This window comes from Peromyscus californicus, unplaced genomic scaffold (assembly GCF_007827085.1).
Source record: "Peromyscus californicus insignis strain IS unplaced genomic scaffold, ASM782708v3 Scaffold_7__1_contigs__length_154581171, whole genome shotgun sequence".
NCBI lineage: Eukaryota > Metazoa > Chordata > Mammalia > Rodentia > Cricetidae > Peromyscus > Peromyscus californicus.
In genome coordinates this window covers 43684709-43709795 of record NW_026294595.1, presented here as the reverse complement: position 1 = coordinate 43709795, position 25087 = coordinate 43684709, and the positions used below count along the sequence as shown (strand labels likewise).

At 35.8% G+C, this 25087-nt stretch overlaps 1 protein-coding gene and 1 long non-coding RNA gene across 14 annotated transcripts in view; one reads left to right on the top strand and one right to left on the bottom strand.

Annotated features, from left to right (window-relative positions):
- Positions 1-25087, bottom strand: part of LOC128101831 (uncharacterized) — a 246304-nt gene that overhangs the window by 163453 nt on the left and 57764 nt on the right. The window lies entirely within an intron of this gene.
- The window catches only part of Scn9a (sodium voltage-gated channel alpha subunit 9), a 157403-nt gene that overhangs the window by 125082 nt on the left and 7234 nt on the right, over positions 1-25087 (top strand). For all 4 annotated transcript variants that reach the window (XM_052725229.1, XM_052725227.1, XM_052725228.1 and 1 more), the window contains exons 18-24: positions 1967-2087; positions 9080-9234; positions 12537-12710; positions 16523-16645; positions 20304-20585; positions 21278-21331; positions 22188-22325. In XM_052725229.1, the coding sequence (XP_052581189.1) occupies positions 1967-2087; positions 9080-9234; positions 12537-12710; positions 16523-16645; positions 20304-20585; positions 21278-21331; positions 22188-22325 (1047 nt within the window). The remainder of the gene's footprint in view (positions 1-1966; positions 2088-9079; positions 9235-12536; positions 12711-16522; positions 16646-20303; positions 20586-21277; positions 21332-22187; positions 22326-25087) is intronic.

Here is a 25087-nt window from a genome sequence, read left to right as displayed (position 1 = left end):
ATTCTTGTCAGTAATTCTTCCCACTGCTTTGTGTCCAAATGAGGGCCATGGATTTCTATCACAGGAGTGTGAGGTTGGTATCCTTTCCATAGAATCATGGTCTTGTCTTTGGCTTCTTGGTAAAGTCCACTGCAACTTGGAGGTCAAGAACTGAGAGTATCAAACAATTGTAATACTTTAGATATAATGCAAAATTTTATTTCATAGAATTACCATGATATAAAACATTAATCATTTTAAGTGTCTTCTAATAACTATTATTTGCTAGACTAGTGTCTTTGAAGCCTAAACTCCTGCAGAATGTTCGTTACTTGAGATAAGTCTTTGTTAGTGCTCTTTCTATTGAAATTAATTTTTTCATGCAACACATTCTGATCATGTTTTCTTCTCCCTTAACACCTCAGTAAGCTCAACATAGTGATATTAAATATGCTTTCACCAATTAATGAATTAATATTTCTTTTTCATACTTTAAGGTATTTTAGATTAATTTTACCACTTTTTACAACCCCCCTTTAAATGTAATTGTGTACTGATGCCCTTTATAACCGATATTAATAATGAAGGCCTTAATATTGTAGAAATAGCATATCCATTGAAGTATTCATTTCATAAGATGTTTCTAATTCTTCACTTTGGTTATAAAAAAAGACCACTAATAATCCATCTATACAACATACCAATGCTGCTATGACTGATGACTGATGTGTGATTATTGTAACAATAAGAATTCAATGTAGTACACATAAAAAGACCTTCAAAGCCCATCTTAAAATTTAATACTTTAAATTAAACCTATGATATCAATGCAAATTTATTGACAAAAGAATCATTGAAAGTATTTTTTTTTCATTTTACCACCTTAATTTGCTTAAACTATTCTCCCAAACTTAAGTTCTAATCTGAATAAATGAAGCACTATCATGATAAGTAGTAGTTTTCCATATTCATGTGTCATTTAGCAAATGAGAACAAGTAATGAACTCTTCCATTGTGAGATGCTCTACCCATCTGGAAAGCAGTGTTAGGAATTTGGCTGTCTTGCTACAATTACTGTATGTACTGTATCTGAAACATTCTGTGTATGTGTGTATACGTGCTGATATATTACTTGATCATAAAGTTTGGGAGGGGAACTCGTCTGCATTATGATCAGCAGAATGATCATAATGACGAGTTCAATGCTCTCATGTGTGAGTCTGCCACGTTTAATTCCTGTTTAATTCCACTGGACTTTTATTTCAGCATTTGCATGTGATGCTACCTTACGTCGCCACTCTTTTTGCCTTGAAAAAAAATAATACTTTATGATCTTCTCTTCCATGTAGTAAGATTTGAGATTAAAATGGGTGGTGTTGGTTGGTCTTTAACATTAGGGTTCCAATACAGTTTACATTTTATATTTGTCTTGTTTAATGACTTTCTACCTATAGCATCCTGCTACCTATTCTATTCCAAAAGTAAATAGAACATATTGGGATATTATCCTATAATTTTTAAAGTCCCAACTACTTAAAATCTTTTGCTGGCAACTATAGGCTCTGTCCTTTTAGTGATGCATCATTTGCACCTTGACATTTGTGTATTAATGCTTCCTAGAGGTCAGTTATCCCCAAAGAATAACTTCACATAAGTCTGTATTAAACATAAGATAATAATATGTCTGACCAATAATTTCCCACATGATAGTTGAAATAAAACACTTCCTGTTGCCAGCTTTGTCCAAGTGCTTACATATGAGCATTATGAAATTTATTTTTTGCAGGATGTGTAGATAGAACGATCAATTATAGGTGTGCCATAGGGTAACTTGATCTCAACATGTGCTTCTCTGTTTTTATGGTCATCATACTGTTGAACATTTTTCATGACACTTTGCATGACTGGTCATTAAATGATGCTTAAATGTCATACTTGAACGTTCACTAAACGACTTGTTTGGTGGGGGTGGTGCTTTCCTTTTTAGAGACGGAACCGATCAAGTTCCTCTGAGTGCAGCACGGTTGATAACCCTCTACCAGGAGAAGGAGAAGAAGCAGAAGCCGAGCCTGTAAACTCAGATGAGCCAGAGGCATGTTTTACAGATGGTAAGGGAAACCAGGAAACTTTTACATTCACTAGTGTTTTATGTTTTGTCTTATTACATAATGCTAACTGGGGACCATTTGCAAAAAAAAAAAAAAAAAGGCATTTCCTGTTCTTCCAAGCAAGGCTCTCTATCTAAGGGCTGCTGTATGTGTGACATCTATTGACGGTAATTTCCAAAGTCAGTGCATGTTTATTAGTGTAGGATCTTGACACGTCTCACTTTGGAGTATTCATATTACTAAGTGTCTCAGTTTGGTTTCTACCACTGTGATGCAATACCATGACCAAAAGTAAATTGAGGGAGGGAATATTTCAGTTTACAGTTCCACATCACACTCCACCTCCAGGCTCCGTTAATTTAAGCCTTGAACTCTATTTGCCACAGTCTCCCAATAACTGGGGTTGTAGACACCTCCAGGCTGGTCTGACAGAACGAAACCTTTAAATATTTTTAACCTAACCTTTCTTAAGAGAATGCCATGGCTTTGCTCACAGTGCTAATTCTTATAAACACAAAATATATTGGCAGATTACAGTACTCTTTTGTTTCTCATAAATTTAATGTACATTTAAAGAAAATCCAAATGTCGCTGTAGTGTGGATTCCTTTATTTTCCAGTTATTTTGCTTAATGTCCAAATGCCTTAGGGCACTTCCTAAGAAAACTGTGAAGCCTAAAAGCAAGTCAGTGATTTCCAAAAGGAATATTGGTGTAGGTGATCCAATTAGTAGACTGTGAGTCAGTGGCACTGGTGTTAGCATAGTTTCCTTGCAGGATTATTTAAATACATGAAAACATTTAAAAAAAAAAAGTGAAGGCAAAAACAAGGTAAGTATTCTGCTAATCAATTCATAAGCTTTATGTCATTTGAAGACTTCAATATTTACATGATAGGTGTGTTATTGCTACTTTTTTTAGATCTGAAGTTGCATGTTTTAAAAAATATGCTCACTCTCAGAGGTAGTTAAGGATGAGTCAGTTAGAACTCAGGGCTACTAGGATCAAAGTTTGGGCCTTACATTAGTAGACAATACTGTTGCCTGGCCCTCAGTTTGTGGTTTTACTTGGGTTGTATAATTCTTATTTAGATAGCACTGCAGGCTTTCATCAAACACTATCAATTTTTTTTTATTTGAGTACCATCCCTGGAAAATTACATGAGTACTACAAAGTTTTGTTGTGGAATATTTGTTTAACTATGCAAAGATGAGTTGCATTTCTTTAACTATGTAAAGATGTGTTGTATTTGTTTAATTGTGTAAAGATGTATTGCTATTTTACCTTGCTTGCCTAAGGCACCTGACTGGTCTAATAAAACCTGAATGACCAATAGCAAGGGAGGAGGTATAGGTGGGACTTCCTGATAGGGAAATTAGGAAGAGGAATTTAGATTTGGGAGAAGAAAGAAAAGGGATGCCAAGGAGATGCCAGGAGCCAGCCCGCCAAACACGGAGAAAGCAGGAAAAAAGGACATACAGAATGAAAGAAAGATAAAAAGCCCTGAGGAAAATGTAGATGAATAGAAACAGGTTAAATTAATTTAAAAGAGATAGTGGAACAAGCCTAAGCTAAGCCTGGGCATTCATAATTAGTAATAAGTCTCCGTGTCTTTATTTGGGAGCTGTTTGACATTCCAATGAAAATTCCAACTACAACGTTTAGTATGGCAGAAAATGAAAAGGAGTAAGTCGGCTTACTGTTAGAAGTAAACAAAAAATGTAATAAGAATATATTATATAAAAAAATCTACTTTTGGTAAAAGAAGAAACAGGGTAAAAAAGTAGACAGACAGACCAAATGTAACAAGCTTTCCATATCAAGTTAGGGACTCCAGATTCTGATTCGATTGCTCAAGAAATCCCCCAATTTTAGCATGCCTCAGAATCCCCTCTGATTTGGTTCTCCCTCTGTGTTTCTATGAACTAGAGACTGAAAGAGATTAAGGCTTCAAAGTAGTTTATTGAGTAGGACATGATGTTATTAAATGAGGTAAAGACTGGAAGAAGATCTAGATATGTAAAGAAGGGCATATCAACTTTTAGTTTTAGACATGTATATATTAAATTTTATAAACTTTATTATTAAAAACTTGCAAATAAATAAAAACACAGAATATCAAAATTAACCAGGCTCAAAGTCTACACAACTCAACTTCCATACAGTTAGAATATGTATTCAGAAGGGAAGCTGTGGCGCTTCACATTCAATATTACATTTTCACTATTGAATATATTTTGTGTACTTATTCACCACCAAAACCAAAAAGGAAATCATGACAGAATTCAAACTAGGAAAGCTACTAGCTTTGTACCCTCTTTCATAACTGTGTCCATTACCTGCTCTCAGTCCTTCATAACTTTACACTTCGCCTTTCTTTCCTCTATATTCATATCATACTCTCTCCACATACTCATTTATTTACATTTATGTGTATATTATTCGCTAAATCCTGCATGTGAGAGAGAATATGTTGTTGTTTTCTTTTCTTTCTTCTACTGGATGACCTCCCTTAGTATTATACATTCTAAGTCCATCCATTTTTCTGCAAATTTTAAAACTTTCTTTTTTCTTTAGAATGAAGTAGTATTCATATGTATGTGTGATGTGGAACTGTAAACTGAAATATTCCCTCCTTCAATTTACTTTTGGTCATGATGTCTCATCATAGCAGTAGAAATCTAACTAAAACAATACCCTTCATATAACTAAGCATCTTCTTATAGATAAATCAAAAGGGGGAAGTGACTAGTAAGAAATGGCTGTTATGTAAACAACAGCAGCTCCAGGAGGCCTTTTTTATAAAGGTGACTTTTGATCAAGACTGGAAGAAATTTGAGACAAGTATGTTTCCCAAAATGGAAAACAGAGAACATGCCACCTTCCACTGTTTCCAGTGGAGTCTTACAAATTCGAGATGGTTCTACAAGAGCTGAGAAAAAACTAACGCCAGTTCAGAGGAGCATCTGGCCCAAAGGGAATATTCCATTGAGAAAGCCAACAGAAAAATCAAAGGAAACATCAGAGACGCTAAATTAGGGTGGTGCTTTCACCAAAGATGGGTGGGTTTTTGTTTGGGTGGGTTTGGGGAGTTTTTTTGGTTTTTTTGGTTTTATTTTTGTTTTTGGCTGCTCATTGCCTCAAAGCTATTGATCTGTCTCTGCTTCTCACTGTCGCCATGCTGATGTGCTTTATCGACTGCCTTCTGTCTTCCTCTTGTTTCACTTTTTCCTCTCTTACGCCATGTCTTTCACTAGTTCTATTTGAGTCTTTGTAATTCAAGGCTTCCGGCTCCTTCCATAGGAGCCATGATATTCTTCACTGTCCTTAATGTCTTAGAAATCAACTAATTATGTGTATGATAAACCAATTAATTATGGGTATGACATAATTCATGGTTCTATTTGTTTCCATATTTTACTCCTTTGAAGTTATTCAATTAGTAAATTATATCATCAGAATATTATTTAAAGTGTGACTTTTTAAAAAAAATATTAGGTTTCCAGTTAATTTGGTAGGTAGAGCCAGTTTATCTTCTCTTTAAAATATTCTCAGTTAATCAACTCTTTGTACATAACTAATAAGCAATTCCCACTTTCAATATACAATAAGTAACTCCATTCAGTCTTTTTTTTTATTTTGAAAGGAAATTATGAACAAAACATTTGTTTTAGACCATGTAGACATTTTTAATGAGAGTAGTAGTTTGTTTTCCTAATAAACTCTACATTGATTATATTGATAATGCTGTAATATTCTTGAGCAATCTGTCTTTGGATAGTTTGTTACTGGGGATCATTGGTTTAACATGATGAAACCCAGCCTAGACTTTATGTAATGCATCACAAAAGCAGACTAATGAACCCACCCAAAAGACAAAGACCTACTGCTCCCTGCGGGACTCATTAGACTGTTTAGAGGTACTGTTGTGTTTACATTTAATTGATACTCATTCTAAAGAGAAGGTGTGATAACCTTACTAACCAGCTAGGTTGGAAGTCCCTGGGGATTTGCCTTTGCATGAAAGTCAGGCAGGCGACTGAACACTCCTGCCTCAAATAAAAGAGAAATTCTCTGTGGTATGATATACCCTAGGGGCAGTACTTGTGAAGCTTTGCCTCAGACAAAACTTTCCTTACTTTTCTAATTACAATGCAGTGTGGGTTGTTTTTTTTTGTTTTTTTGTTTTTTCTGGAGTCATAAAAAACAATGTTTCTTTCGATTTTAAGACTGGAAAAAATACATCTCAGAAAGGAAAATCTTGACTAAAGTTAACTTTCTCCTCAAACAATTCTTGTCCTTAAAGTAATTCTAGTTGTTTATTTTTTTAAATCAACATTTTAATAAATTTTTAAATTTGCAATGATGATCTTTCTGGCCCCTCACGTTCATACATCTGTTTGCTGTCCATGCCCTTTCCACTGCAGCCTCTTGGCTCCCCACTTGCCCCCACACACACTGTCTCCCCCTTCCACTTACCCAGTGATACTCAGGTCAACCCTTAACAACTGGTTGTCCAAGAGGAAAAAGTATGTTTGCACATAGCAATTTAGCATAAGAATTTCTGATATTAATAAGTACAAAACTGACAAATAATATTATTATATGTAACTTACTTTCTCCCATATTCTACAAAAGTAACTGTGTCTTACAGAATGCTATTGTTGAATTTTGCCAGCTGCCTATAATTGCAACTGATGAGCAAATATAGTTCACAAGGACAAGTCTGTCTTCATTTACATAAGTTACTGAAGCAAACATAGTTTCACTCCTGCATTAATGATGTGAGCAGTTTTTACTAGTGGAGGTGGAGTAAAGAGAGAGCATTTCTCAAAGACTTCTGCTCTCCACAATTAATTGCCATAAACACTGCATACATTCACTGTTTATCTACTTCAGTAACATTTCCCCCATGATTTTCTTATATGTACAAACACCCCAGACACACACACACAAGTCACCACCAATTACCCATGATGGTTTTTATTGTAGAAAGGTTTCTGCCAGACTGGTTTCAAACCACTGCTGTGACCTTGCTTCGTGTAAGATACACAGAAGCCACACATACTGTGATACATTCCACCATTCAAAAGGAAAAATCACATGCAAACTCATGAATATGAGATGGAGACCAATAATTAGGAAGGGAGAGTCTTAACACTTACTACTTAAAGAAAGTATTGGATTCTAAGTTTGTGTAACTTGATCTCTAATAAAGGTGACTTTAATCAACACATTTTAAAAGTTTCTGACAGTTCCACAGGAAGTTATCATGAGCTAGCACAGTTCTGGCACACCAGTGAATCCTGTCCCTTAGTGGTATTGTCACCAAGTGTTCCAGATGTAATCCTTTCTTAAATATTTTGTGTGACCTCATGAAATGGTTCTGACCTATGGTATACATATGCTAATGATTTCTGCCCCATGTTTCCCCTCTGACCTTTAGCTTCAGACCTCAAACATTTACAATATACCGATGTTTAGAAGTTTTACTGGCACCTCTAATTCATCAGCCCCCCAAGGCAGTTCATATTTTTGTTACCTTCATTTGATTCCTGACACTCGGCACTAAATCTTGCTGACTTATATACACGACAAATGTTTTGTTACTTTGGTTGCTCATTACTCTTCCCCTTGACAAGGATACTGTATTAGAACCTTATAAGAGCTATCTACTTCCTAGCACCATACACAGTTAAGGATATCTAGTTAAATTGCTTATATCATTCCTTCCTTGTAACCCATCACTTACTCCTCAACCTCTGTACTATATTATCTGTTTCTTTGAGGCAGAATAAAATTGCTTCATACTCTGTCCAACTTCTCTAACCATATATCTTTCACTTGTGCCTCTAAGAACATCACTTTCATAAGTATGGACTATTATAATTCCCACAAATGACTGCTTACTGTACTTTTATAATGGATCTCCTTCCAAACTTTTGCTTTTACTGAAACTAAACTCTTTCCCCTACTGATATCTTGATTCATTTCAGACTTCTGCCTCTTCCAGTGAACCTCTTCTTACCTCTTTTTCAGTATGCAAAAAAATTATATGGACTTCTTCTATTCCTCCAAAACAACCTCTACACATCTGATATTAGTTGCCTATCCATTTATTTCATTAATTTCTGTGCCTATTTGACATAAATAAAATCAAAAGCCAGTTCCCAGGGGAGAAGCAACTAGATACAAATACACATTAAAACATTTGATGGAAAAATGAATAAATAAGCCCAAATATTTTAAATAAAATTGTCCTTAGTTTTTCATTGCAGGATAGTTTGATTATAAGAGTCCCAATTCAGACCCTTTAACCTTAGAACAGATAAAAGTATATTTATTTGTATCTTCTAATGATATTTGCCTTTTTGTTTTAATTTCAAGACTTCCCATTACTTTTCTCAATATTTGTTTAGAATAGTCTTTCTCAAAATGTTTTGTTTTGTGTTTGTGTTTATTTTTGTTGTTGAGTCAGGTTTTCACGTACACAAGGCTAACATCAAATTCTATATATTATCAAGGATGTCATTGGACTACTGGTCCTTTTGCATGGGTTACAGGTGTGCAAGCACGCCACTCCCACTTGATTGTATGCAGTTCTGGGTACCAAACACAGCCTCATGCTTGCTAGGCAAACACTACCAATTACACCACACTCCCAGTCCCTCAAACAGTTTTAAATTGAGGAGTAGAAGTGTGTCAAATTATATTATCTGTAAACAAAAACAAAAGCCTTGAAATTAATTTTGCTTCGTTGCTACATTTGTTCCTTTCATTTGCTCATCTCCCTATTAAACAATTTAAATGGTATGGAAGAAATCAGAAAATTCCAGGTGACAATATATTCCGAGTTAAAACTAACTGACAAATACTAAGAGATGCCATTAGAAAATAGAAAATAAGGGACTGTGGGATAAAGTTTCCCCTTATTAGTGTGTTTTAAGCTCTGACTCTGAATGTCATGGTGTTCTGTGCATGCCTTTCTTGCCAGGTTGTGTACGGAGATTTCCATGCTGCCAAGTTAATGTGGACTCTGGGAAAGGGAAAGTCTGGTGGACCATCAGGAAGACCTGCTACAGGATAGTTGAACACAGCTGGTTTGAAAGCTTTATTGTCCTCATGATCCTGCTCAGCAGCGGAGCTCTGGTAGGCCAGCTACTAACTGGATTTATAAATTAATAAATGAAAAGCAAGTATGCCACGCTTTGCTGAAAACTAATCCTTCGATCATTGTGTATGTGGTTTATTCTCATTTTTTTTAGCATTATTGTCATTGGTATAACTAGAAAGGTCACTGACTTGTTTAAGATTTATTTTATGTTTCAATATTGTGTGTGTGTGTGTGTGTGTGTGTGTGTGTGTGTGTGTGTGTGTGCAAAAAGTGCTCACAAATGCCAGAAAGGGACACCTGATTCATTGGAACTGAGCTACAGATGATTGCGAGTCACCCACTGTGGGTGACATGAACCAAATTCAGGCCCTCTGCCAGAGCAGTATGTTCTTAACCTCTGAGTCATCCCTCCAGCCCAGGAGCTACTGATCTTTGTCTATTAATTTTGTATTCTTCCATGTTGTTCAAAGTGCTTCTCAGCTTTAAGAGATTTGGAGTAGAGTCTGCAAGGTTAGTTAGATCTAAAATCATAATCATCTGCAGCTGGGGATGCTTTTACCTCTTCAGGTTTCTCTTTTATTTCTCCACTTGTCATATTGTGTTAGGCGGTATTTCAGGCACTATATTGTATTAGAATGGAATTCATGGGCTTGTATTCTTCCTGATTCTAATAGGAGTGCTTTGAGTTTTTCTCCATGTAATGTGATACCAACCCAAGGTTTGTAGCGCATAGTGTTTACCATGTTGAGGAATATCCCCTCCATCCCTAGCCTTGGTGACTTTTACCAGGAAGGGATTTGGGATTTTGTCAAAGATCTTTTCTTCATTTATTGAAGTAGTCATGTGATTTATGCCTGAGCTAATTTATTTGATGAATTGCATGTATTTATTTAAGTGTGTTGAACTAACCTTGTGTCTGTGGAATGAAGCCAACTTGGTCAAGATGAATGATCTTTTTAATAGGATTTTGAGCAACATTTGGAAGTAATTTACTGATAATTTTTGCATCTGTGTGTATCAGGGAGAAAGACCTGTAATTTCTCTTTGAGGACTTTGCATTCTTGATATACTATAGGAGAGTGGACAAGAACCACAGAGTCATGCCCTTCTTAACAAATCTAGTCTGTAAAATAAGAAATGAATGTGTCATCAGAATATAAATCAGAATCCTGATAATATTATATATCATACCCTTAATAACTAATCAAGTCTTTCAAGTTTAACATGTTCTAAGTCATATATGTGACCAGAGGACAGGTTAAAATGTTAAAATTTTAAATAAACTTTAGCTCAAAATGTCCAAAATGGAAAATGATATTTTGGAAGAAGGCATCTCAAATGAATTAAAAGAATCACATGGAAAAAGAAAACAGTCTCTCAGTTAGTTGGTGTCCTTGATCAAGGACTTTGCCAAATAAGGTAGTCTTCTGAAATCCTGTTGTTAATCCTGAGATTCTCAAGAGATTAAACCAGTTTCATGATTTTGAGTCAAATTTAAATCAAGTTTTAATTAAATGCCGGCCAGGTGAATGGACTATGGTCAGGTACATCTCTGACTTCCCAAGAAATGGCCACAGAGTCACATTTTGATGAGGCTTAAAGAGGCAAAACCCACAATTCACTGCATTTCCCAACAGGTCCAATCAGGGGCAAGCATAAATTCTGATGTATTTCCTGCCTATGTTCCTCCCACCCACATGTGATCAAGCACATCTGGTGTAAACAAACTTGTTCAGGGAAGTAAAAACAAGCTGTTTGATATTTCCTAAGAACCGTAGTCTCCAACACTCCAGGGGGTTATCTGTCCTTGGGCAAGTGGGGCTTACAGATTAACTTTGACTCTTATACTGTCTGTAAAATAAATGCAAATAATAACTATAATATAGTAAATAATTACTACATCTTATAGTTTTAATATATGTTTCTCTCATTAAATTCTCAAACAACTCTGAGAAAGTATACAATTTTGCTCACTTAACGAATAAGGAAGTTGAATACAGAGTTTAAAATTTTTCTTCCTATCTCAAATATAGTAAATGTCAAGGTTTTTACTTAAAAACCACTTTTCCTTTAAGCTAGACAGAAGAGAATACATCAAAAAGAAAAAGAAATAAACAAGTCAGACCTGAAATGAGTAGTAATAATGTCTACATCCCAAAACCTTCCTTGCTTTTATGCTTCTGCATCCACAAACTTGTCTTTGGAAGCTGAGACCCTGCATCTATCTGAGTCCTGTGCCTGGCTCTGGGGCCAGTCATGGTGAGGTCTTCCCAAGCCGAGACAGCCTTGCTGCTCCTCACTCTGAACCTGTACCCCAATTCTAAGAGCAGGCTTCGTCTTTGGCACAAAACCCCTCCCTTGTCATGTTTTGGAGTTATGGTTTCTGTTGAGGTGGCTTGTATGAGTCTTCTAGAATTTAGAGAAAGGCATAGGAAAGCCTTGAGAGCTAGACTCCTTCCCCAACCACACACACACTTCAAGCCTGATTACTTTCAGAACGTGAGCCAGTGTTGTGCATCTTAGCAGATCTGCCCATTCTGCCTGACCTAGTTTCTCACTTTTCTTCAATATTGCTGTCAATAGTTTAAAAAATGTGATAAGAATAGTTTCTAAAGTATTAATAAAGATTTTTTTTTTGGGGGGGGGATAAGAATGGTTCAAATCCAGGACCATGGACAGGTAATACAATGTTAATCAACAAAGTTCTGTTACTTAGCTCTCATTTTTTCCAGCATTGTGATTAGTGCTTCCATACAAAAGAAAAAACTCTAGTAATTCAAATCTATTTTGATAAGCAGCCATTTTAAATACTTCCATTAGTTCACTCTCTGAATCATAATTTTAATTATTTCACAAAGAACTTATATCTATAACTACTGTGTCATTGCCACTTAGTTAAAGGTTCTTGGAGAGTGCAAATGCCACTTGCATGGGGTAAAAAGCAAAGGGGGTTTCTAACCCCCCATGGGATGGGTGTAAAGGATTACAAAGGTTTACAAGAGGGCTGTCCCTGGAATGAGGTCTGAAAGGATCAGTACTCTCTCCATTTGAATGGAGAGAAAAAAACAGAGGAACCCTCAGGTTTTAAAAATTCTTCAGAGGATTATATGTAATATGTAATTTCATTCTTTTGTGGCTTCTCTGCCTTTGGTAACAATGGAAAAGAATATGAGAACTGAATGCTACGCAGTAGCTGCAAACCAGAGGAAAATGAGCCAAACCGTTTTCACACCATTGTTTTCCGTGATGTCCCCATCAGAATTATATTTTCTGATTCTCTAATGAAATGTACATTTTAGATTGTGCATGAATTGAAATTTGAATGATGTTTCCACAGGCTTTTGAAGATATATACATTGAAAAGAAAAAGACCATTAAGACTATCCTGGAGTATGCCGACAAGATATTCACCTACATCTTCATTTTGGAAATGCTTCTAAAATGGGTGGCATATGGATATAAAACATATTTCACCAATGCTTGGTGTTGGTTGGACTTCTTAATTGTTGATGTAAGTATTTTAGAATAAATTGTAAAGGATTATTTATTCTAAGTGTTCTGTTTTCATCAATGCTTTTTTATGTTATCATTTTGTCATCTTATTTTACTTTAAGGCCAGATGTTTATGTTTTTAAGAATATTAATGTAGCCCATGGAAATATATCTGTGATGAATAGAGCAGTAATTTTTCAATCAGTGTGACTTCTCTTCCATACTACTCTATGTAACACTTGTAACCTATTCTTGCATATGTTTCCCAAAATTCAAAAGAAATGTGATTTTTAAAACACACATGATTTGAGGCTGGAGAGAGAGCTCAGTGGTTAAGAGCACTGGCTTCTCCTCCAGGTCACCCAGCACCCCAGTGGTGACTCACAGCCCTCTATAACTCCTGCCATAAGCACTCTGATGCACCCTTCTGGAGTACTACACACATGGTGAACAGACATACATATTGTTAACAGCTACACATAATTTGAAAAGAAATAATTTTCTTTAAAATGCACATGATTTAAATATCATTCTGCTTAACATTAACAAAAAAAATGAAAGACTAGAGGATCCTTGAAAGGGAAGAACCGAAAGGAGCAGATGAATGTTTCTAAGAGAGAAAAGATGCTAATTTTCACAACTAAAATTCAGAGATGTAGGGAAAATAGTCAAGTTGTCTGACATAGTAGCTGAAATTTAGGTTAAAATTAAGGATTAAGGCTAATTTTATGTTAGAGAAAAAGAAAGGCTGGGGACTCTTTATCCCAGTCATAATGATGGAGAAGACCAAAATGAGTCACTTTTGTCCTCTCAAACATTCACCTACTGCCCCCTCCAGAAGGGCAGCAAAGCACAAAAGTCAGCATCACTTAGATAAGTTCAGAGACCATTTTAGGACATGGATAATGGAAATGCATAATAACACTTCATTTTACATGCTATTTTTAACATAAGATAAAATGATTTGGGGGCTGGGGACAGAATTCAATTGTAGGATATCTGCCTACCATGCGTAAGGCACTAGTTTCATATTCAGTACATAAAAATAGAGAAGGAGATGGTGAATTTTTGTCATTGCTTTTTTATTATTTAATAATAAATTGACAATTTCATATGCATGTGAGTGCTAATTACTCCCCACCCTTTCTTAAATCCTTAGTTGCCTGTAGTTCTTTGAGTAGGTCTCAGAGCTCCTGAGTTCCAGTGCAGCCCCTGCACGGTTCATTTTAGTGTCTCTTATTGTTTGTTGTCTTCGTTCAGCTCATAAGTTTAGGCAGCTACATTAGCAAAGCTCTGATATTCCTAGAAACTTTATATATTTAGGAACACACACACAAAAAAAAATAATTAATAATAATAATAATAATAATTAACAAAAAAAGAGGCCATGAATTTGAAAAAGAGTGAGGAGGGATATATTGCTAATCCCACAGATGCAAGTAAAAAGACCACTGACCCAAATCATTATGGCCAAATTAATTTAGGCAAGCTTTTTTTTTAATGTATATGGGCTGTCTCTCCCTAAAAGTGGGGCTGAAAAAAATCATCATTGAACATTGGTAAGATAAAGGCTTTTATAGCCCAGATGTAGGGGTTTCTAAATGGGGGATCTGGCAGACAAATAGGTGAGGTTACAGAAACAGAACATAACAACTTCTGAAAATAAAGACATGATTGCAAGGTGGTCATAACAAGGTGGTCATAACAACAGACTGTCATAATAACCTTTTGAAACAAAGGCATGGTTGCTATTTCATAGAGCCATTTGTAGTTGAGGTTAAGGGTGGGGCAAAGCAGATTTGAGAAACAGATTTAATCATAAACAGGGAGGAATCTAGTTTGTCTTTACTATAAGATGGCTTTCAAGGATAAGATGGAGGCAGACTGCTTTATCAGTGTGAGAGGGTTTGGAGGGAGGAAAAGGAAGGGGAAAATTATTTAATTATTATAATTTCAAAAAATAAACAAATCTTAAAAAAAAAGATTTGTAGGAGGAAATGCACATGTGTTCCAGGCTACGGGCTGGAATGCAGTGTTTCTCAAGATTATCATATTTTCACTATCAAACATTTAACAACAGTTTGAAGAACCATTCTACTATTTCATTATAGACTGCTCAAATTTTTAGTACTATTTTTAGAATCTTTCTTGTGGGAGACCTGCTCCCACTTTTTCCACCAGGGTACTCTTGAGCAGAGAGAAGTGGGAAATATTTAGATAGAAATATAGAGGAGAGAGACAGATAGAAACATAGGATAGCCTTGGGAAGGCCTTGGTCAAAGCCTACCAGCCTCCTCTGTCTCTTCTAAAGGGCTACTTATAGAAATGCCAAAGGGTGGAGCAAAAGACCTCCTCCTAGCACAGTCAAATGCAGACCCTCTCAAACACCTGGTAACCATGCACATGGTCAATCCATCCCCTTATGTAGCCCTGCTGGGTAAGGCAAGCTCAGATCACTAGGAAACTTCTGTGGGCTCCCACACTTTCTTATGAAAAAGAGGGCATACCATTTTTCTTAAGTGGGAAATAATGGACATGCATGACTGACTCAGTTTAGGGGTGGGAAGAGGAGTAATGAGACCTACTAGCTATAGGTTATTAAAATGTATATTCCGCCGGGCAGTGGTGACGCACGCCTTTAATCCCAGCACTCGGGAGGCAGAGCCAGGCGGATCTCTGTGAGTTCGAGGCCAGCCTGGGCTACCAAGTGAGTCCCAGGAAAGGCGCAAAGCTGCACAGAGAAACCCTGTCTCGAAAAACCAAAAAAAAAAAAATGTATATTCCATTTTGTGAGGTATTCCAAAGTGACTACACAAGGACATCTATTCCACAGAGCTGCTTACTTGTCTCAAGCAGGAGCAATAAACTTCTAAGCAACGAAGTTTTATTCTCTAAACAATTAAATAGAAATTGACCTGAATCCACTCCTCTGAGTCTCTTTGACATTACATTAGCTGTATTGAAGACATCATTCTTAGACACAGTGCACGCTGCAATAAATAATAGACGGAAATTACACAGAGACGGAATGCACTTAGAGATACAGATTTTGATTCACAGAAGAACTCAGTGTTCTGTCCCAAAATGGATGTTGATTTCTTTTCTGCAAGTATTCTTCCTTTTGAGATAATTCATGAAAAGAGAACACATTCCTGTAGGGTGCTCATCATGGCTGCTGGACCTAACTTGATGAAATTATTATATATTTAGGTTGGTTGTCAAACAGTGAATCATCTAGCCTCACTCTATCTTCAATATAACTCAAAATTCTTTCCATAAATTATTACAGATTGATCTTTGGTGACAATCTTGACAAACTGAAGACCATAAGCAATATTGTTTTGAATCTGTTTCTATCTCAGTCATGAATCTTCAGGTGGTGTCCAAATACAGGTTATACTCATGTTTAGATCTATTTAAGCTCTTAACATACTTTTATTACAGCCTTGGAAGCACACTTAGGTTTATCATGGATTTCATTTTAATAAACAATTTATTGGTTGCTATAATTAAATTTTCAGATTTAATAAACAAGTAGCTAATCAGTAATTATGAAATACAAAATTATATGTGTTGTTTCTATTTAGGTGTAGTAAGTAACCTTTCTTCCTTCCATTATTTCCTCTTTTGGTTAACCTTCCATGAAAAATATTTTCTTTTAAAAACTCCTTTCTAAGGTAAGTTTTAGGGGGAGCAGGCTGACTAAGTAACTTTATAAGGAAAATTACATTCTTCTTTTTGTTTTCTCTTAGTGTGATTTAGAATTGAATTTTCATTTCTGTGTTTTGTCACTTTACTAAAATAGTTACTAAAGATGTCATTTTTTTGCAGGTATCTCTGGTTACTTTAGTAGCCAGCACTCTTGGCTACTCAGACCTTGGCCCCATTAAATCCCTGCGGACACTGAGGGCTCTAAGACCCCTAAGGGCCTTGTCTAGATTTGAAGGAATGAGGGTAAGACAATACCAAACTCCTTAATGTAAAATCCTTATTGTTTAAGTATAGCGTGAAATAGTTCTAAAACAAGTGTGCAGTTATTATGGCCTATCACTGTATACATACATATACATACATATGATATGTTTATATATAGTAAGTACACACAGAATTTTAGAGTACCTACTAACTAACAAAGTAATAAATGATACTATAATCCTTCCTTTATATAATATAGGTATAAAATCACATCTAATAAATGGCCTTTCTTTTTCAAAGTGGATATTTTGCTAGGCTACAGTTAAGTGATGAGATAATGGTTAGTCCTAACACTACTTCTCATATATACATTGATGATTTGCCTCATCGGACATCCAAATGATTTTTTGATAAAGGAACAACCTTAGGTAGGGGACATAAGAAAGGATAAGAAGGTAAGGTAACATTAGCCATCATATCTAATTTCACGCACAAAGTAATGATGATTCAAAATCAGTGGAATTGTATCAAAATTGTATTTAAAGAAATCTAAGCCCCAAGAGTTTAGCTCACTTGCTGTATGCTGCCTAATAGCCCCAGAAGAGAGCCATTCCATAGAAACAAAGTGACACAAGCAGTAACTATAGGCAATCTGGTTTTAAGAGCTATTAAATCAGTGACTTCTTCAGAACACCCATAGCACACAATGTCTATTTTTTTTTTTGCATTTAGCACAAGTCACCATTTGTTGCTAATCTTCCTTAATTTCTTCTTCTTCAAATTTATGCCTGATTCCTCAGCCTAAATTATTCTCTCACCTTGAAGTGCTTCTATCTCCTGTTTACATCCCCAACTCCCCAACTTCAGCATAGTAGTCAGCATATCATCAATCCAATACCTCTGACCATTAAACTGCATTTGACTTTACCTTGTCTGTTCAACACAAGACATACCCAAACATCATTTTATCTATGACCACACACCCAAAACCCTCATCGCGTTTTAATCATTTGTTTCATTTCTTGCAACCTCAAAGCAACTTGACATGGAGAGTAGTCTAGCTCATGTGTTTTAGATATATGGAGAGTGACAAGTTGTCAGCATTGCCTGGGGAGTTTTAGAAACACAGACTTCCAACTCAGCCCAGCTAACTAACTTCTAACTCCTGCCTAGCTACTTCCAAAGCTGAGAAAAGAAGGTCATGATATAGAGACTAGCCTAGGCCATATAATGAGATCACATCTCAGAAAAACAAGACTCGAGAGAGAGCTCAGTGATAAGAGTACACACCTCACTTTCAAAAGAACCTGGATCGTTGTTAGGCAGTGCATGTATGTGCGCCCATGTGTACACAACACACGCACTCCCCCTGAGGTCCACTCTAGGTCCACTCATCCTGCCAAGTGGTATATTCTGGATTTAGCCAACTTCATATGAGCATCAGAGAATGTTCTGACCTTCAGCCCGTGTACTGTTAGCTCTGTTTGTTTAAGTATCACGGTAATCTTTTACTAGCTCATGCATACAGTTTATGATAGCCAAATCTATTATTTCAAAAGAATTCATAAGCGAGACACCATAAGAATGTAAAACTCCAATTTCATTTTATGAACATAGATAGCATTAGGATTCTTAATTCTAAGTTAATTTTTTGAGCATTAGTAGAATGCTGTGTTGTTTTCATACTTAAGATTAGCGCCTGGATTTGAGCTACATCTATTGCTTATCTGTAAACAGAGAACGTGTTTGTGCCTAGAAAACTATTTCTTTGCTGATAAAGCCAGTCTATGATTTACAGGGTTTTTTTTCTGTTGGTCATGGTGGTGGTTTTTGCTTGTTTTTATAAGACAAGTTGATCTAATTTGAAATATTTTAACATATTTACAGAATCCAAATATTTATTTATGTTTATCCTGAGAAGAAAAGTATTTCTTCAAGTGGCAGAGTCACTTTGGGGGAATAAAGGAAACAGTACAAGTGAAACATTTGAATGTAATTTCCTCAGTCCTGAGATTCTGCTCCCTTCCCATCTTCCTATCAATACACATTTTAACATCAGTAATGTGCCAGCTATCACACTGGTAAAAAACGAAGAATAGTAAATAGACTGTACCTCCCCACCAGTGAGTGAATTTTCCCAAGTCAGGGAAATAGCATGCTGTGGAATCTCCTATAACAGTGCACAGTACTACAGGAATGCCACAAGGACTTATCTGCCTGACAGTTTAAGATCTCACACTGCAGTAACAAACATTGCAAGGCCATGACTGTCAAAGAAAGTCACAAGCCACAGGTCAGTAGGCACTCCAGGCATGGATACTATAGAGAGAGTTGAATATGGAAGTCTTTGGGGCTAAGGACTACAAGGCACAGTGTGATAAGCATAGTAGGGGGAATAGATGAAATGAGGATGGGGATGTAAGTCTGAAGCAGAAGCTGGCCACTCTAAATATCACTCCAGCCCTGTTATTCCTAACCTTTATGGAGATCATCTACATGGTAATATCCAGAAGGTATCCTATGAAGAGCAACCTATCTTTACCTCGTGCTCCTCTGGAATGTCTCCGCAGTAATTCTTATTGTTCCAGTTGAGGGGTCAAGAAATCACCAACAGCCCACTGACTGTTTCTCTGAAGGAAGTTCTACCAAAGCAGATTCAGACCCTTTGTTTATGTGTGACAGATGGCTACAACGGCAGCTGTATGTTACCCATACCAACTAAAGATATTTAAGAACATTTTCCTATCGCTATTCTAGACTATTTCACGAGTAGTCAGAGACCCTAAATGTGTCCCCATTTGGAAGTGTCTTGAGATCCTGCTTAAAAAGTTAAACTCAAAAGCAAACACTAATAAACTAGCTCTAGTTCATTAGTGCTCAAATGTGGGTGAGAGTTGAAGGGTGAGAAGAAAGACAGATTTTTGAAGGATGAGATAATTAAGTTAACCCGGGGAGAGAGAACTACTCCAGAAGTTGAGATGCAGGAAAATTGAAGCAGTGAACTCATGGTTCAATAGCAAAGGAAAGGCTGCAGAGCAGCAATGAAGGAAGTGGTAAGGCAAGCCACAGCCTTGTTTGTTCCAGCTGAGGCCAGCACTCTCTGCATTTGGCCAAGCACTTACATAAGAGTTATTTTTAGAGCTAGAAAAATAACGGCAAGAAAATTGCTCCCATTTTTGTAGAGTCATCACAACGTAAAGAGTGCAAACCACTAAAAGACTCCTAACCTTAGCCCAGTCTAATACAAACAAGCAACTTCACAATACGGGAGAGTGGGCTTCTGAATGCTGGTGATTCCAGGATGGTGAGACAGTCAATATACACTTCATCAGTTTTCACCATTTGTGTTTATGTTTCTCTCTTTTCTACACTTTGTAGATTTATGACTTTGCCTTATCATCATCAGGTTTTGAGGGTTTTATTTTACATGTTTTCATTTATTGGAAGTGCATGGTCATTTTTTTGGCCATTTACTCTTCTGTTTACGCTGGTAGTTTTTGTGTGTTTGTTAATTATAAAACTGGTAAATCAAAAATTACAGAGCTTAGGAAACACCTTGTGTCGCTTGGCACACTACTGGCCATTATCAGCTATTCAATATAGACTTGTTTGTCAGTCTGCAACCTTTAATTCTGTATTGCTGTCTATTTGACATTTGCTTCTGATCCTGACTGGTCTTTCCTTTTTTGGGTATCAGGTGGTGGTCAATGCACTCATAGGAGCAATCCCTTCCATCATGAATGTGCTCCTTGTATGTCTTATATTCTGGCTAATATTTAGCATCATGGGAGTCAATCTGTTTGCTGGCAAGTTCTATGAGTGCGTTAACACGACAGATGGGGAACGATTTTCTACAGCTCAAGTTGCAAACCGTTCTGAGTGTTTTGCCCTTATGAATGTTAGTGGAAACGTGCGATGGAAAAACCTGAAAGTGAACTTTGATAACGTTGGGCTTGGTTACCTGTCGCTGCTGCAAGTTGTAAGTGATTCCTTTCATGAACACTTGGTACAGGGTGGAAGATGTAAATCATTGTTTAGATAAGCTCTTAGTTAGAAATTAAGATACTATGTGATTTCTCAAATAGACTTGCTTTTTCTCTTAGAGGGTATACCCTGTAAGCATGGCGAAAGAGCACAGGTTTCTTGAATTTTACCTTTATTAATCCAGAATTGACAGTTTGCTTTTATTTGAACCCCCATCACCGCATCACCAGAATGTTAACCCCCAAGTAGTGACTGTGGGTTATCTATGTTTATCTGATAAGGGAATGAGAAGAGTTTCCGAGAGGCGCAAGGAAGCCTGGAGAAATGGAGACAAATTGTTTCCAGTCCTAATGATCAAATTCTCTTCCACTTTTGGAAAGCAGAAGATCATATGTAAAGTTCACAAGTATTTGTAACAATTTGGAAATACTTAATTAGAAAAAAATGTTTAGATAATGTCCTTTAAAAAATTATAGCAGTTTTAATATGGCTTTTACATCTGAAATAAATATATGTGATGCTCTTATTTAAAAAGTCATAGTATTTTTATATTAAATTGGTATTTTAAAATAGAACAAAACTAACTTGATGTTATTAGTAAATATTATAAGATCAAATAGACATAATTATATTATGGTAATTTTAGAATCTGAGCTTCACACTTAATTTCTATAAATGTACTTGCAGGCAACATTCAAAGGATGGATGGATATTATGTATGCAGCTGTTGATTCTGTAAATGTAAGTATTGATTAACCTACGAAACTTTCAAATTTATTTATTTCTTTAGTTTAGCTCAATAGGTTTTGAACTACTGGTCTCATTTGTTCCATGGATATGTTCAAATATAATGAAAAGCTGCCGCCCTGCTATAGTCAAATGCTAAGGAGTGTAACATTTGGAGATGGGCCCTAATGTACTTTTGGGTTTGCTCCATTACACAAATTCTTCAACCAACTCTGAGCAATGTACTTTCACTGTCTGAGCCTTAGTTTAATCTGCTGTAAAAATGAAATAACCCATTGTATCTCTCTCATGGTTATATTGTGAGGATCCACCAATCAGCACTAAGCATAGGCTAGGGGTAACCAATGAGCAGCCAATACTAGTTCATCAAAATAAATGTGAAATTATTTTTATTCATATTTTCTGCTGTTTTTATATTTTAAAACACTTTGAAATAAAACTTTTTCCAATAAACCTTGAAGATTATTGGCTAGTTTATGTTCTCGTGAAATCCAGTAGACATTTTTATAACCAATACAAACATAATAAAATTAATATAAATCTGATATCACCACTTTTACAGTTTCATTTGGAAATCAAGGGTATTCTTTCAGTAATTTAGCTGATGACTTGTCCTATCAGTCTGAGATTAAGTACTGATATGACTAGAACCTTTATAAATCACTTTAAGATTGTGTGTATATACAGAGTAAGAATCTACCAAACACTTGTTAGTACTGAATAAATGTTTAAGAGTGATTCTACTAAGTTTTAGCAATGCTTCTGGATAACAGTCTTAGAGTTACCTTGTCAACTCGCATAAGAGTGAAAATAATTTTTATTGTCAACACACTATTGACTTTTTCCGTAGGTAAATGAGCAGCCGAAATATGAATATAGCCTCTACATGTATATTTATTTTGTCATCTTTATCATCTTTGGGTCGTTCTTCACTTTGAACTTGTTCATTGGTGTTATCATAGATAACTTCAACCAACAGAAAAAGAAGATAAGTATTTTTAGTGTTTTCTTCATTGCACTGAAAAACAATTCATTCATGTAAATTAGTTATTTATGTTTTATTTTTCAAAATGTTGATCAAGTATGCAATTGCATATATTCATAATCTTATAATTTTCCTGTGTAAATTTTTTCTGTCATAGTTTTAAACACTATATTAATTATTCTGTTTTCTCTAGTGTTGACTATAGAGGACTGATACTAGGCAACAACAGTATCTTTAGTCAATGTCACATTCGAGGGTGCTAGGAATTAGGGTTTCCATATATATTTAAGTGAATAGAACTCAACTCACAAGGTCAACCATTATATTCTTATGTGTTGTTACTACAATGTCCTAGGAAAGAGGAAGTGGAGTTGGGGATTTAACATAGGTGAAGTACTTACCAAAGACACACAAGGCTCTGGGTTTTGTCCCAGCATAAAAATAAATTAGGTAAATAAATAAATAAATAACCAAAAACCAGGGAGGAAAGTAGAAAAGAGGAATGGCACAACAGGATGAGTAGTTGGCCCTAAATCAGACATCTAAGAAGTAATACAGACTAATTAGAATCAGTAGTATATCTCCTATCTGTTGAATATTTGATTGACTCTTTTATTCCATCCACTACACTGTAGCTTCAGAACCTGCATATATGAAACAGTGAAAAGTGTAGTGATAAAATTGCACAAAACTGCACAGGGCCGGTCAGACAAAGAGATGCAGTTGTGTGTGGTACTTCATACACCCTCTGAAGGTGGGTAAGAGGACATGCAGCAACTGGGAGGTCAAAGGATAAACAATCTTCATAAAAGACAACAGAAATATGCGAGTCTGTGTCTAGCTCTAATAAAGGAGGCAGCAATTCAAGATGAACAGCAACTCACTCAGTTAATACGGAATTGAGATTTGAAGGTGGAAACAAAAAATATTCGTGATGTTTGTAGCTTTGGGGAAGCAAATTTGAAAATCCTTATTAATTAAATATTGTTCAGCAGGAGCTGTTATGTCATTGGGTATATCAAGTAAGAAAAAATATGAAAGCAGGACACTGACATTATTGGGATTCCTTTATGTCAGATACTGGATAAGATGCCTCATGTATGTAATCTAGAGGAATGAACTCTAGTTAACTTATTAGAAAGGTTATGCGACATTTGGATAGTCTGACCCTAGCGAGTAGCTTCATTATAAACCAAGACCCAGAGTTCCTTTCAGCCACAGATTATGAAACTGGGCTTTCATAAAAGTTCTTTGTGACTGGAAAAACTCAAGTTAGTACAGACCCTGTTTAATCTGTCACCTGAGCTGCTCTTAGAACATCCAAAATAGCCCACCATGACAATAGGCAATAGGGTGCATACTCAATTGAGACATTTTATCAAAGAATGCCCACATGGCTGTTACGGACTGCAAGAGAATAGAATCTGTGTCTTAGGTTTCTTAACAATTAGCTGAGTTACTATGGTTCTGGTACCACATACAGGAAAAGATACTCTTGGAGAATTAGGAGTAGGATTAACAGAGAAAATTGTTTCAGGTTTCAGCTTGGCATCTATAGATACATATGTGCATGCACTGGCATGTTAGTAGTGCACAAAATTCACTACCACAAGCACAAGACAAGGTCAGTGTGGTTCAAATCCCATATGTTATCCAGGACTCAATGTAGCCTCTTAAATATTTTAAATGTAAATATTTTAATTTCAGTTTATGACTCTATCCAACCCTTTGAAATACACACTCCCATTTTACTACTTCTCTCAACAATCCATCATCTCTGTTAGTACTCTCTCTTGTTGGAGGAGGAATTGGGGTGTGGGCTGGGGAGGATGGAAGGCGGGGCGGAGGAGGGAAGAGAGAGAGATCTGTGATTGGTATGTAAAACCAATAAAAAAATCCTTAATAAAAAAATAAATTTGAAAAAGGAAAAAATAAAAAAGTTCCTGTGACATTTCAATTTCTATAGTTAGTCATAAGCATACATATGAAGGTGAGTAGGTAAGTTATGAACAATTTCAAGTTATGGAATGGAAAACTAAGAAGAAACAGATGCTGAGTACAGATGTGGGCACGTATGTATGAATTCTAAGTAATGACAACCCTTTTTTAATAACTACATCCTTAGGAAGAAGGTGAATAGCAACTACACTAAAACATCCTCCATTCAAAATTGTGGAGCCCCAAATGTTTCAGATGTCATATTTTCTTAGATTTTTAAATATTAACATGCATAATGAGATATTGTATCTCATTTTTGTATGAGACAAAAGCCAAAACAAAAAGAGAATCATTTGTGCTTCATAGACATGTTATACAAGTAAGATGAAGGTATAAAATTTGAAGTGCACACACACTTGGATGCTGACATTGGTAAAGAACTGTGCATGCATTTCTAGCATTGTCTGTTAATTCTCTTCTCCATTAATGAAATGGCGACATGGGGGAAATAAATATAAATTAACAGAAAATTAATACTATATTAGTTGTTGTTGTAGAACTCTACTCCTTATTAGAGTCCTAAACATCAGCAAAAGCATGAAAGACATTTTTAAATCTTCCTAATCTACCTGTTATTTAGCAGAAATATTTTCTAGTAATAAAACTAGCAGAGAAAATAATACCTCAGCAAATAGGCTAAAATAGCACAGGTTAGTATATTGAAAGGTAATCAAGCTAGTCATTATTATATGTAATGTGTATATTCTACATATGTGAATTATATTATGACTGTATTTATATACAGATATTCTTTTTAGGCATCTTAT